The 14,290-nt window shown below is 42.4% G+C and overlaps 1 protein-coding gene across 1 annotated transcript; it reads right to left on the bottom strand.

The window, feature by feature from the left end:
• Positions 1-3,972: 3,972 nt before the first annotated feature.
• Positions 3,973-6,704, bottom strand: LOC120109783 (aspartyl protease AED1-like). The gene is made up of 2 exons (XM_039123465.1): positions 6,479-6,704; positions 3,973-5,306 (listed from the first exon to the last, which is right to left on the bottom strand). Exons 1-2 carry the CDS (start codon positions 6,702-6,704, stop codon positions 3,973-3,975), a joined length of 1,560 nt encoding a protein of 519 aa, XP_038979393.1.
• Between the last annotated feature and the right edge of the window lie 7,586 nt (positions 6,705-14,290).

Raw genomic sequence — 14,290 nt, 5'->3', positions numbered from 1 at the left:
AACCATCGGATCGGTCAATACTTCTAGTGTGTGTGACCCCATAGGTTCTATTCTGACTGGTAGTGAGATATATTGTGATCTCTATCATAATGTCATTGAAAACTCCTTTCAATGGGTCGGAACGATTCCAACTCTACTCATTAGGGTTTATCGATCATCGAGATAATCTCTGTGAGTCTCACCATCCACCAGTGATACCTAGCAGCATGTAGTGGCTATCCAGCAGAATGGAATGATGAACCTCTAGGTGCAGTTATTGTGTGATACAGTCCTACTATCGTGGATCCCTACAGGACGGAGGTCATGGACAACTCGTCAAACCCCATCGTCTGTCGTATGTGAAGATTTATTCGACTTAAGTTCGAGAGTGGAAAACTCTTTCTCCACTGTGCATACTGCCCCGGCCGAGGTCTTACGAACTCAGTCTTATAAATCACATAGGATCTCTCCTTATCTATCAAGGTCGATAGATTCCTTATAGGTGCATACCCTATTCCTACAGTGAACCTAAGCAGCCAATCTACACTGCATGGACCCATATGGCTAGAGACCATGTATGTGTGCAGTCAAACTACAATAACCTCACTGTGAGTAGCTGAAGCACCGCAGGTCAAAGGACCAGTCACACTACTGCAACATCAAGCAAGTCACTGACGAGTAGATAGACATCCAAATGACTTCTTGTATTGGTCACGCTCAGTACCCTTGTTCTCTAACAAACACTTGCACAATTGCTCCAGTGTCCCTACACTGTGGACTTAAGACTCGTCTATCAAAGAAAGCAATATGTGCACTAATCTCAGCGGATCAATCACCGTTCTCGTGATGATCCATCGATCATCAGGAGCATTTCAGAAATTAATCACCGATGACACATGCCTCAAATTCTCAACTCTTGAGAATATGCCTCATCATCTTATTAATTCCTTGGACGATTCATAGACACATAAGAACATGAATGAAAAGAATGCCTAACTTCATAAATTCATAATTAGGTCAAGTACAAATTTATGTCCCAGAATAAAATAATGCGTCAGCCAAATTGGCTTCTAGGGCATATTTCTAACATTTCCTTCTCTTCTTCTCTCTTTTTCCTTCTTCTTTTCCTTCCTTTCTTTTCTCTCTATGACTCTCCTTCTCTGTTAAAAAACCCACCGCCTGAGACTTCTCTTCCTCTCTGCCTCAAATCCAATGTTTGAGCCAAACCCATGAATTAAGTCACATCACACACCAAAAATTTCCATTTTGCCCCTAACACTTCAACATATCTACTGTTATGTCATTAACTTTTGATTCCTTTCAATTTTACCCTTACCACTTCAACGCATCTACAACTATGCCATTATCTTTTGATTTCTTTTAATTTTTCCCCTTATATCAATTTTAAAGGACTATTCTATCCCTTTTTATATTAAAAAAAATTTGGGGGTCATTACAGGCATCCACATCAACATCAGCTAGCCACCTTACCACCACTCCAACCAATGGAAGCACGCCAATCAGGATGAAGTCAAGCATAAGGAGCCGACCACATCATCTCATCGAATGAACCAATGCAACGTCATGCCACCTCAACAGAAGAACCAATCACTATGCAACATGCTATGTGCCACCTATTGGACACCACCTCAACACTACATCAGCAATCATCTCAACCAGATGCCACCTCAACACCACATCAGCAATCATCTCAACCAAGAGGATAATGCCAAATGGAAGAGTCAAAATTAAAAGAACCAATCACCATGCCACCTCATACAAGTTGACACGTCACCCAAATTCAAAGTCCAAGAGGTCGGCCACAATTTAAATGCAAGAAAATTTCAAATGAGAGCCAACAACTTTTCAAATCCCCCCCTTAAAGCCGGCCAACTTTCTTTCCTTTTCTCTAGCAACCAAGCCTTCAAATGTGGAGCGCCATTCATTATGTGTTTAAATTTCAAATCATGAGGAAAGTCTATAAATACCTCCTCATGATATTTTGTAATTTCAGTTGATGAATAAATAAAAAGAGCTTCTTTCTTCCTTAGCAATCTTGCTTTGTCACCTTGAGAGAAGGTTGGGCGTGAGGCCCTGAAGCCACTACCACATCCACCGCTGCCCTACCTTCTCTCGCCTTCCTTTTCTTTTGTGATTTCCATTCCCCTCTCACGCCAAAGTTCTAATCCCTGTTTCTTCGCAGGTCCTTAAAGTTCTCCATGTCATTGGGTCAACTATCCTTCCAAACCAATAGCAAAAGGGGCCTGTTGCAACGGAGATGAAGCTTGGTTATCCAATCATCAACCTTCGAGAGTGAGATCAAGGATCCTTCTCCAGAAGAATTCTAGAAGTTCAATATTTGGTAAACCTCAACTCTAGGTCTGATTTATTGAAGAAAGTGTCCTAATCTAGTGGTTTCTCAACCACAATGGTCCATTACTCTAAGTCCTTAATGAATTAGCACATACGGATAACTAATCCTGAAATTACTATGCTCATGTTAATGTTTTCTTAGCTCATATGTGACTGAATTTTCTGTTACAATTAGGCTAGTTAATCAACATAACTTACTGATAACCCTTATGTTTAAATCCCTCGCATTCATCCCGCGTCATTTAGTGCAGAAGAATTTAGTAGCATTACTCCTAACGTAGATGTTGTTGACATTGAAATTAGTAGAATTATTACAATCTCTTCCTTCTTGTTGATGTTGAGAAACTCTTTGCGAACTAAGAGAAATCAGTTTCTCTATTTTCTAATTTTGTTGGCTGCATTCACACCTGTAGTGTGTGAGCCGCTATTGCGCAAAAAAAAAAAAAAGAAGAAAAGAAACCCATTTTAGTACTGGATTTTTAACATAAAGATATTCAATTTTTAATAGCAATAACATACGAGACACTCGTAATACACTAATATTTCATGATTTTTTTCCACCACAAATCTTTTCGTGGATGCATGGTTGCGTTTAGATTACAATTTTAAAATTTTCATCATCTGAAAAGGGTTTAAACAGAATCTAGGTCTTCTAAAATAATTTCTGTCAAACAAGACGAGCAACCTTCCACTTCCCGCATAAATTAGCTTGCTGTCATGATCAGGCTCAAGACTCTTTATTATAATAATTTATAATCATCATCGATTCTTCGTCATAGAGTCAGTCTGACTGGATGGAATTTAAGGCGCTGAGGACGGCCTGTTCCTCCTCCAACATTAATCGCACCTTCGCAGGTAGCAAACGATCGTCCAATTTCACATTCAGATTGGCCAATTATCCACTATCTTCGACGTTATTAACTGCATCAAACTCACCAGCAACTGCATCAGCAGCATCGGATGATGATGGAGACGAATTCTCCAAGATGTATCCGATATGACTGGACTCGATTGAAGGCTTTGCGTGCAGACCTCCACATACCAAGTTTGGCAAGCACAGCGTCCAAGCGCTACCCCCTCATGCATATGGTCGAACACTAACACCAGCACCCACAGGCTACAGGGGGGCCATGCAGCGACTGGAAGTCTTGGACGATGGGCTACGCTTTTTGCGCCATGGCAACTTCTGAAAAATAATTCCTTAGTTGGCCCTGGGTCTCATCGAATCCTTATGTCGAAGTTGGATCTGACCCAAAAATCAAGCAGAAAGTCATTAAAACTCAAAGCACCAGCAGCGAAACGGATTAGTACTTTAAAGGGAGAGAGAAAGAGAGAGAGGAGAACTCAATGGATTCCCGAGTCTCCTCGTTCAAAACTCCTACACCTACAAGAGAGCCACTGGGAATCAACCATAGGCACGGTAGCTGAAAGGTCTATTACTGACTGGCATAAAGATAACAGTTTCCGTAAAACAACAGCAACAACAAAGATATATAGCAGTAGTAAGTTTGTCCACGTTATTCTATTACATCTGCGCATCACTCCTGCGCTTCATTATTCTTGTTTTTTGATTACCAGATTGGCTCATCAATCAGAAGTCATAACTACCATATCCATCCGTCAGCTGCAGCCTCCGGCTCCGAACCCAATCATTCCCCTGGCAACATCATAAACAATGTCGTACGTCCGCTGCACCGTGTTGCCAATGATGGAGATCGAGCTCGGATCGCTGTTTCCAGAAAACGCTAGACATGCTTGCGAGATGCTCGCAGGATAAAGTATGCCCGAAGGATCGACATCGAGCGTCACTCCGCCGCTAAATCTTAGACCAACCGAAGGCAATGATATCGAACCAACCCCAGTAAAATTATAGCAAGTATCCAACATTGGCAGTGGAGGCGCCATGGAATAGTTTGCCATCTGCCGCCTGAATTCATCACGAAGTGCAGAGTAGCCCGACGATGGAAGGTAGGTGATCACCGTGCCGGAGTCGATGATAGTTCCGGTATCTGTGAAGGTGCTCGGCGGTATCGGTAAATTCTTTCCTCCAACACTTAGTCCTATTAGCTCAACATAGTAGAAGGAGGGTTTCGCCGGATTGGTGAGCAATATCGGCGTAAATCTGACGTTGGGGGCCGGCCCGCTGGCTCCCAGTGTCAGATACCCGGTCGAGCTGACCCTCGGCGGGAGGCAGTAGGAGAAGACTCCGCCATATTCCTGTGCTGCTTGCGATGCCAATGACACCTCGCCACGGCCGAGCCCTACCAGCCCGGCGACGCTACCGAAGAGGCCTTTGTTCTTCTCCCCGCACCCGAATTCGAAGTTTGTCAGCACGTTAGAGGGCGTCAAGGTGAGGGTCTCCTGCGCAAGGAAGCCAACAGTGGAGGAATTGTCACCGTATCGGACAGCGTAGATGCAAGTCGATGATGCATCGCAAGCTGAGCCGAATGAGAGGCAGACGGCTGAGCTGCATGATATATTGGCATAGGTAGACGATTGGGATGGGTCGAAGAGCGTCTCATTCTGGGAGTAGCACCCGCCGGCGCATGGCCTGCATTGGATCCACGAGATGTCGCTGCCGGTGTCGAAGATCACCGAGAAACTTTTTTTGGGAGTGCCGAAGCCCACCGTCACGATGTAGTCTGAGGTGCTGAACGAGATGCCGACACGGTCAGGCACCGTGACGCCGGTCGATTTATCCTTCCTGGAAGCAGCGGATATCCCGTTGTGGAGGGAAATGACCCGGGCTTGGTCACGGTGGAGGATCTGCCTGTGGTTCAGCTTTTGCCTGGTGTTGATGATGGGCGAGCAGGGGCCGTGCCGGTGAACGACCGTCAGCTTATTACCAGAGGATGCTGCAAGAGTTTGTGCAGAAACGCCAGAAGGGTCACTACTAAGCAGGCATCTTATAATTTGAAGTACATGTAACCGATGATTAGCATGCAATAGCTCATCTACAAATGTTTCACATATTTAACTAGGAACGAGATAACGGATGATTAGCATGCAACAGCTCAAATATATATTTGACATAATTTAGCTATTCAGGAATTACTATGGTTCCGACTTCTTTTAGTCTCATTGCATATTCCTCCAATTTCAGTCAAACTCTAGCTAGGTTCGGATAAATGAGCATGCTTGTGGACTTAGAAATCCAGGTACATAGAATCAGTAATTTTAGTCATACTTATTGCTAAGCCCGGTCTGGCCTGTTCGACGAGCAGGTCTAGCAGTGACCATTGCCAAAGTGTCTTCATGAGATATTCCCAAATTTCCTTTGCTTTAGATTTTAATTTGATGATGATTCCCAAAAAAAACAAAGGTATCCAAATGATTCTTTCATTCTTCCCGACATATAGTCCATGCATACCCACCAACATACACTATAATTTGGAGAAAACTGTCTGTATATTCATAGAGACACAGTCTGTTGTTATTAATATTAGAATTCATGAATAATATAACTATCCATAATATTCGTAATTCGTGCATTATCTTTGCTTTTAGGAAACGCTTGCTATCTTTAGACTTCACTTGGTCCGCGGGTAAAACAGCGCGTCAGAAAGTTTACGACAAACTAGCACTTTCAACAGTCAAGTGGAATAAATATGAATTTTTAATCCTAAAATAATATAAAAATTCTAAATCTTGCCATAATCACTTGCAGTGTCAAACATATCATTTTAACCTACGATGGAGATTTGTATTTAAATATTATTTCAATCCACCCAACGACAGAAATATAGATCGAGACCGTATATAGTTCCTGTCATAGAATGCTCACCATAAAACATAATAAATAAATAAATAAAAGTTATCGTACAAACCCTTGCTGTTCACACAAAACATACTGAAAGAGAGGTCAAACATTATTCTACTCATTATCTTAGACCTTGATATATCAGCATCAACTATGATTGAATATCATAAAGAGCGTCTAAGTAACTCCCATATATACAACCTTATCCCAGCCCTCAATTATAATTTATTATGCTCACCGACACAAATGACCTAATATTAAGGTTATTTCATGCACTCGTTCGACTTTAGTTTGCTTTTCCAAAGCAAGAGGAGGCTAGCTCGGATTGTTATAAAATAGAGTACTGAAGGCAAGCAAGTATCCAACATTGGCAGTGGAGGCGCCATGGAATAATAGTTTGCCATCTGCCGCTGAATTCATCACGAAGTGCAGAGTAGCCCGACGATGGAAGGTAGGTGATCACCGTGCTGGAGTAGATGATAGTTCCGGTATCTGTGAAGGTGCTCGGCGGTATCGGTAAATTCTTTCCTCCAACACTTAGTCCTATTAGTTCAACATAGTAGAACGAGGGTTTTGCCGGATTGGTGAGCATCGGCGTAAATCTGACGTTGGGGGCTGGCCCGCTGGCTCCCAGTGTCAGATACCCGGTCAAGCTGACCCTCGGCGGGAGGCAGTAGGAGAAGACTCCGCCATATTCCTGTCACGCCCCGAACCCGAGGCGCGGCAGACGCCGCACGCCCACATGGCGGACCGCACAGGCATGTAAGGCAGCAGATCATATCAAAGCAAATACAAATGCTTAAAATAACGTAATTATTTAAGTTATTCAAAGGCAGTTTTACAAAATTTCAAAATAGCATATGCCAACATAATTCAAATGTCTAAGCTAATCTAACTAAAATATCAATAACTGAAAGAATCATCGGAAAATCTAATGCACTCCCCAATCCCATACGATCAAGCCTCTGGATCTGAAAAACAGAGAAAATAAAATAATGAGCTACACTAGCCCAGTAAGCAACAAAATATCCCAAAGTGGGGTCAGAGCATATCAGATCAAAATACAGGATAATGTCTGGAATAAAACATAAATAACATCGTTTTACTGTTTTCAAAACTTATTATCATTTTTCCAAAAACTCTGATACCAGAATCTCAACATAATAGGCTACGACCACGTAACCCAGTGACATGGGTTGCACAGAGTGCCAGAAACCACTATTGTTAGTCACCGGTGGCAACGGTGTCCAGAAACCACTATTCTAATCACCAGTGGTGCGGTGTCAAAACCGGTTCCTCACAGATTATAAGTCGTCAGTCCAACGTATAATCCCCATGGCGGGGCCAGAACAGGTCATAGCCATGCTGAGATTTCATATATACAAAAATAGATTTCATAAACTATCCAGTCATATTTCACGGATTTTAGAGCATATAACATAATTTTCAAATAAAATTTAACATGCCTGACCCATTTTACTGAATACAAACATATGTCAAAATTTAATCAGTTTATCAAATAATTTGGAAATCATACTTGAAGTATTAGTTACTTACCTCTTCTCGCTTAACCCCTACTTCAGATAGGTGGATCAGGTTCACCTATTTAAATTTAATTAATTCCTTGTTAATTTCAGAGCTAAGCAAAATCCAAAAATAATACTACTGGGCACGGCCCAATAGGGCCCAGAGTTAGTCCATAATGAATATGGCCCAATAGGGCCCCACATCGGACACGGCCTAATGGGCCCGCATAGACCCGACTCAATAAGGCCCCCAAGGTTGGCCTCTAATTGGTTCATTTATACAATAAAAATTCATTTCAGGAGCCAATACCTAATTATATAGTACTATTTCATAATAAAGTTTGAGTAAAGGGACCAAACAAATATAGTTGGGGACCTTTATGTAATAAATCTTTTCTATAAGGATCAAATACAAATTACAGAAGACCCTTTTGTGAAATAATATACTACCAAGGGCTTAACTGCAAAATTCCATTTATTGGCTAAATGGATTCGGATTTCGGGTTCCGGATTTCGGATTCAGGTTTCAAATAGGCCCAAATTAGGCCCATATAGGGTATGGCCCAACTGGGCCTAACCGGGCTGGACCGGGCCCAAGTTGGGCCTGAAATGGACTGGGGCCAACGGGCCCAGTTTGGCCCGTGATGGGCCTCCTCCTTCCCCAAACCCCACACGGACAGGGGAAGAAGGAGAGACGGAAGGGAAAGAGGGCCGGCGGGGTGGCCGGCCTAGGTGGCCAGGGACTGTCGCCCGGTCAACGGCCAGCCGGCCGCAGCGGTGCCCGGTGCCGGAGGAAAACTGAGTGATCTCGGTTGGGGCCAAAGCAAAGGGAGGAAAATAGCATGGTTAAGGTTGAGATCGAAGAGCGAAAGAAGCTTACCGGCGGTGGTAGAGGCGGTGGGAGGAAGATCTCGGCCGCGGGAGGCTCGATCCGGTGGTCAAGCGGCGGCGGCGGCGCTCGGAACCAAGGTGATGTAAATCTTCAAAACAGGGGAAGGCGTATGGGTGATGGCGATTGATCAGGCGGCACGCCGGCCACTTGAGAAGCAAGAGGAGAGGGAGGAGAAGAAGAAGGAAGAGGAAGAGGAGGAGACGGATGAGAGGGAGGAGGGCTCGGAGGTGTTCTTAGGAAGAGGAAGAATGGGGGTTTTATCGCCCCATTTCAATGGTCGGAGGGGATCGCAATCGCGTTTGCGATCTCCTGTTTTGCCCCTTCCAAAAGGAGTGTTGGGCTAAAGTCGGCTGGGGCTGCTGGTTTCAGCCCAGTATCTCACATTCTCTCCCCCTTAAGAAAATTTTGTCCTCGAAATTTAAGAGATCTAGGCCTTTCAAACTTAGAAATGCTCAGCCCATTAAATAATATAAATCCAAGATCTCATTTTTCTCGATAAAAATCAGTGTGATAGATAACTTTGAATCAATTATCAAAACTTTCATATAAACTCGCAAGATTAACACTAGATAAGTGACTAACTAAAATCTCAGATTGAAACTATCATCTTGATACATGTTCACTCGAGATCGGATCAGGATCGATTCACAATAGGATTGATTAAAATTAGTTGTGTTTGAGATAGAACTTGAAATGAAATAGATCTCATACACTTATCATGGTAGTGTGCTGATCCCTCAAAGGATAATGACCAACCTTAGAGTCGAATCATTAAATGGCGAGAAATGTAATTCACAAAATGAACATGTACTGATGATCATTAGATAGCAACGGTCTATCTCAAAAATGATTTGTATCAAATCACAAGAGCATGCCTGAGAAGACAAAGTATTGATACCATGATTCAATATGCCACAAAGCTTTTAACTTAAACTTATAAATCATAAGATGGGAGAAAATAATGCATGGTTTATTTAGATACTTAACAAAATAGACTGTATTTAATCAATAATCAACCAATCCTGGTCATAATATACTCAAATTTTTCTTAGCATACCCAAAAATAGCAAAGTCTATCTGAGAGATAACATAATCATATCATGATTGACCTGAGAATCAATAGTATTCACCTCTCCTTATTAACAAAATCTTTCATTATTGAACAATATAGTCTTTCATCATAACATGTTACCAAAACACAGTCAGTATTTTTATCCAATTTAAAAGTGACTCAGTCCATCATACTTTCACTGCGCAACTCTGATGAATATTCTCCAAAATTTCTTAATGATCCCATATCATCAACATTTTTTTTCATATATAATATCAAAACAAAATTTTTATTCTTACTTTCCATGCTTGCTTATCAAGATTAACCCTCGAGATAATTACCATATTTGCACCATCATATGATCAAGTAACCATCTTCTAGATCCAAATTTGAACTAATGCAATTCTAGTTTCCCTTGACAATTCCATTATATAAATTGATATTTATTCCAAGCTTCGATTAAAAGATTCTAGATTAACTTACTCAGGAGCTTACTCAATCATCCTGAATCTTTTCTTTTAGGCTAAACTTATTTCGGCCTCTCATGATATCCCACTTGCATTTCTCATATGGTGATACAAAATCCATAATCAACTCATGGCCTTGATTTATAAATATTTAACTCACAAGAATCTAATAATCTGGTTCAAAGATTTACAAGAAATTCTACTAAGATATAAGCTCTATAATTTTACATTGAGATCAACTCCTCAAATAAGTAAAATATTTTTATTTGCAGTACTGCAAACACTTTGGGATCTTGTAAATCTACTAGACTTAGAGAATATACTAATAACACAATGATATCCATATCGATTAAAATCAAAAGTACTATACTTTCCAACGATCTTTTTTTTTTTAACAAGAAAAAAGCATCAAGAACTTTTCCAAATCAAACAAATCCTATTTTCGACCAACCCAAAAACATTTTAATCCACCAATATTCTCAAGATTTACTAATTGACTTTCCATCAAAATATCAATCTTAATTGTTTCAAGTCTCAAGTAGAGCCAAATAAAAATTCTTAAGTATCATCCCCAAGTATATTTTCCTTCTATATACGAGTTCCATGCATGATCCACATACAGATTTCAATGAATATTTTCTAGTCCAGGCTTTAAACATCTTTTTATAGATGAATCTTAATTTGCCACCAAAATAATTAACTTCAACTAGAAGCAATATCAACAGTGCCTGATATCAAGTTAAACTTCCAAAATAATTACATTGCACGATAATATCTCATGATTAATATTCTTTCACTTAATTTAGTCAAAATCTAATTAATCATAACTTGAAATACAAATTGCTCTACCAAGAAAACTCTCAGAATAACTTATTCACACTTTGGTTACGGCCATAATTAGGTTGCATTCTAATTTTAGCATTTCAAAATTTTAATAAAATAACATAAATTTATCAATAGCAAAAGCAAATAAATACCTTCGTCTAATGGCCTAATATCTACCCATCTCTCAAACTTTTCGACGAATCCTAAATATCCTAAAACTTAAGCACCATCCGACTATTTCAAATACAATCCCTACGAATCTGAAACCTAAGCTCTGATACCACCAAATCTGTCACGCCCCGAGCCCGAGGCGGCAGACACCGCACGTGCGCACAGCGGACCGCACAGGCATGCAAGGCAGCAGATCATATCAAAACGGATACAAATGCTTAAAATGACGTAATTATTTAAGTTATTCAAAGGCAGTTTTACAAAATTTCAAAATAGCATATGCCAACATAATTCAAATGTCCAAGCTAATCTAACTAAAATGTCAATAACTGAAGGAATCATCGAAAAATCTAATGCACTCCCCAATTCCGTGCGATCAAGCCTCTGGATCTAAAAAATAGAGAACATAAAATAATGAGCTACACTAGCCTAGTAAGCAACAAAATACCCCAAAGTGGGGTCAGAGCATATCAGATCAAAATACAGGATAATGTCTTGTTCGGCCATGTAGGCCAGAACCCTTCTGTGGGTGGCCTCAGTGGCCTGGCTAAAATGGATTGACCAACCCAACCCCTTAAATATCCTATTTTACTATTTTCAAAATTTATTATCATTTTTTCAAAAACTCTGATACCAGAATCTCAACATAATAGGCTACGACCACGTAACCCAGTGGCATGGGTTGCACAGAGTGCCAGAAATCACTATTGTTAGTCACCAGTGGCAACGGTGTCCAGAAACCACTATTCTAATCACCGGTGGCGCAGTGTCGAAACTAGTTCCTCACAGATTACAAGTCGACAGGTCCAACGTATAATTCCCATTGGCGGGGCCAGAACAGAACAGGTCATAGCCATGCTGAGATTTCATATATACAAAAATAGATTTCATAAACTGTCCAGTCATATTTCGCGGATTTTAGAAAATATAACATGATTTTCAAATAAAATTTAACATGCTTGACCCATTTTATTGAATACAAACATATGTCAAAACTTAATCAGTTTATCAAATAATTTGAAAATCATACTTGAAGTATTAAGTTACTTACCTCTTTTCGCTTAACCTCTACTTCAGATAGGTGGATCAGGTTCACCTATTTAAATTTAATTAATTCCTTGTTAATTTCAGAGCTGAGCAAAATTCAGAAATAATACTACTGGGCACGGCCCAATAGGGCCCAGAGTTAGTCCATAATGAACATGGCCCAATAGGGCCCCACATCGGACACGACCCAATGGGCCCGCATAGACCCGGCCCAATAGGGCCCCCAAGGTTGGCCTCTCATTGGTTCATTTATACAATAAAAATTTATTTCAGGAGCCAATACCTAATTATATAGTATTATTTCGTAATAAAGCTTGAGTAAAGGGACCAAACAAATATAGTTGTGGACCTTTATGTAATAAATCTGTTCTATAGGGATCAAATACAAATTACAGAAGACCCTTTTGTGAAATAATATACTACCAAGGGCTTAACTGCAAAATTTCATTTATTGGCCAAATGGGTTCGGGTTTCGGATTCCGGATTTCGGATTTCGGATTCAGTTTTCAAATAGGCCCAAATTGGGCCCATATAGGGTATGGCCCAACTGGGCCTAACCGGGCTGGACTGGGCCCAAGTTGGGCCTGAAATGGACAGCGCCCAACGGGCCCAGTTTGGCCCATGATGGGCCTCCTTCTTCCTCAAACCCCCCATGGACAGGGGAAGAAGGAGAGACGGAAGGGAAAGAGGGCCGGCAGGGTGGCCGGCCTAGGTGGCCAGGGACTGTCGCCCGGTCGACGGCCGGCGGCCGCTGCGGTGCCCCGCGTCGGAGGGAAACCGAGTGATCTCGGTTGGGGCCAAAGCAAAAGGAGGAAAATAGCATGGTTAAGGTTGAGATCGAAGAGCGGAAGAAGCTTACCGGCGGTAGCAGAGGCGGTGGGAGGAAAATCTCGGCCGCGGGAGGCTCGATCCGGCGGTCAAGTGGCGGCGGCGGCGCTCGGAACCGAGGTGATGTAAATCTTCAACACAGGGGAAGGCGTATGGGTGATGGCGATTGATCGGGCGGCACGCCGGCTGATAAGAGCACAAAAGTGCAATCTTCATACTATTTTAATTAATATTATAGCTAATCATTAATAATAAAATTGATTAATTAAATATTTTATTTGTGTTTGAGTGCAAGTAATCCAAGCGCCCATTTCCAACCGACAAAGTAGCTGCACCGAGTCCAGCTACGTCCCAGCGTAGCACAACAGTGGTTCGCGCCCAAACAGCAAATTTCCAGCAGAGCCGAACTAACATGCAGCCACCTCCTTCCGCACTTCACTCGGTTTCACCAATTAATGAAACGAGCCTTTTCTTTTAGATCCTCCGCACTGCCCTTCATCAAGGACCCGTCCGCATCATGGCCATTTCCTTCCCCGGTTCAGCATCCCAGCCATTGCATCTCATCCCAAGCAATCATCCGAGTCCCAGGTCCCACTTCCATCCTTCCGGATTTCCTCCTCTGCCTCTGCTTCCGCCCGCGATGAATGCCCAAGATTTCGTGATCCCAGCCATCCACGAAGCTTCCAATTTGGCCATCCTCTTCCGTTTCTAGCCATCAAGGAGCCCGTGAAGCCAGCCATCATCTTCTTTAACCTTCCGCGCATCCCTCACGCGATCAGCACCCGTCCGCTTCTTTCCCCATTTCAAAAATCATCCCAGCAAGGCGTGATCTCAGACACCATTTCCATCTTCTTCCGCCCGTTCAAGCTGCATCCGCACCATGATCGGCGGCCTCCAAGTGATCCCATGGCTCCCTCCACGAATCCTGCGCCCGTCTGCCCTCTTCCTCCTTCACGATCCATCCCAGCAACTTCTTCCATTTCCAGCTCCATTGATCCGGCCATCAGTAATCAATCCAGCGCCCCAGCGGTCCGTGCGTTCCTCCCATCGATCACGGAAGACCCCAGCTCCATCCCATGATCCACGTCCCAGCATCCGCCCTCTCCTTCCTCCCACGGATCACGCCATCATCCCGGACGGTCCAACCTCCACCGCATCCAAGCAATCGCGGCGCTCTTCATCCGAATCGACCTCTCGAGATCCCGCGCACGATCCCAGGCGCCCATTCCTCCTCCTATCCATGGCTGGCTTCAAGGCCCTGGTGATCTATAAGAGGGGGAGGAGAAGGAAAGATGGGGGGAGTTCGGTTGGGGGCCAACGGGAGGGAAGCTCTGTTCCAAAGAAAAGAAAAAGAGAGTTTTGAGTTTAGTT

The sequence above is a fragment of the Phoenix dactylifera genome, unplaced genomic scaffold, assembly GCF_009389715.1.
Source record: "Phoenix dactylifera cultivar Barhee BC4 unplaced genomic scaffold, palm_55x_up_171113_PBpolish2nd_filt_p 002749F, whole genome shotgun sequence".
In the NCBI taxonomy this organism is placed as follows: domain Eukaryota; kingdom Viridiplantae; phylum Streptophyta; class Magnoliopsida; order Arecales; family Arecaceae; genus Phoenix; species Phoenix dactylifera.
The sequence above is the reverse complement of the archived record's forward strand: the minus strand, read 5'-3'. Positions and strand labels throughout refer to the sequence as shown.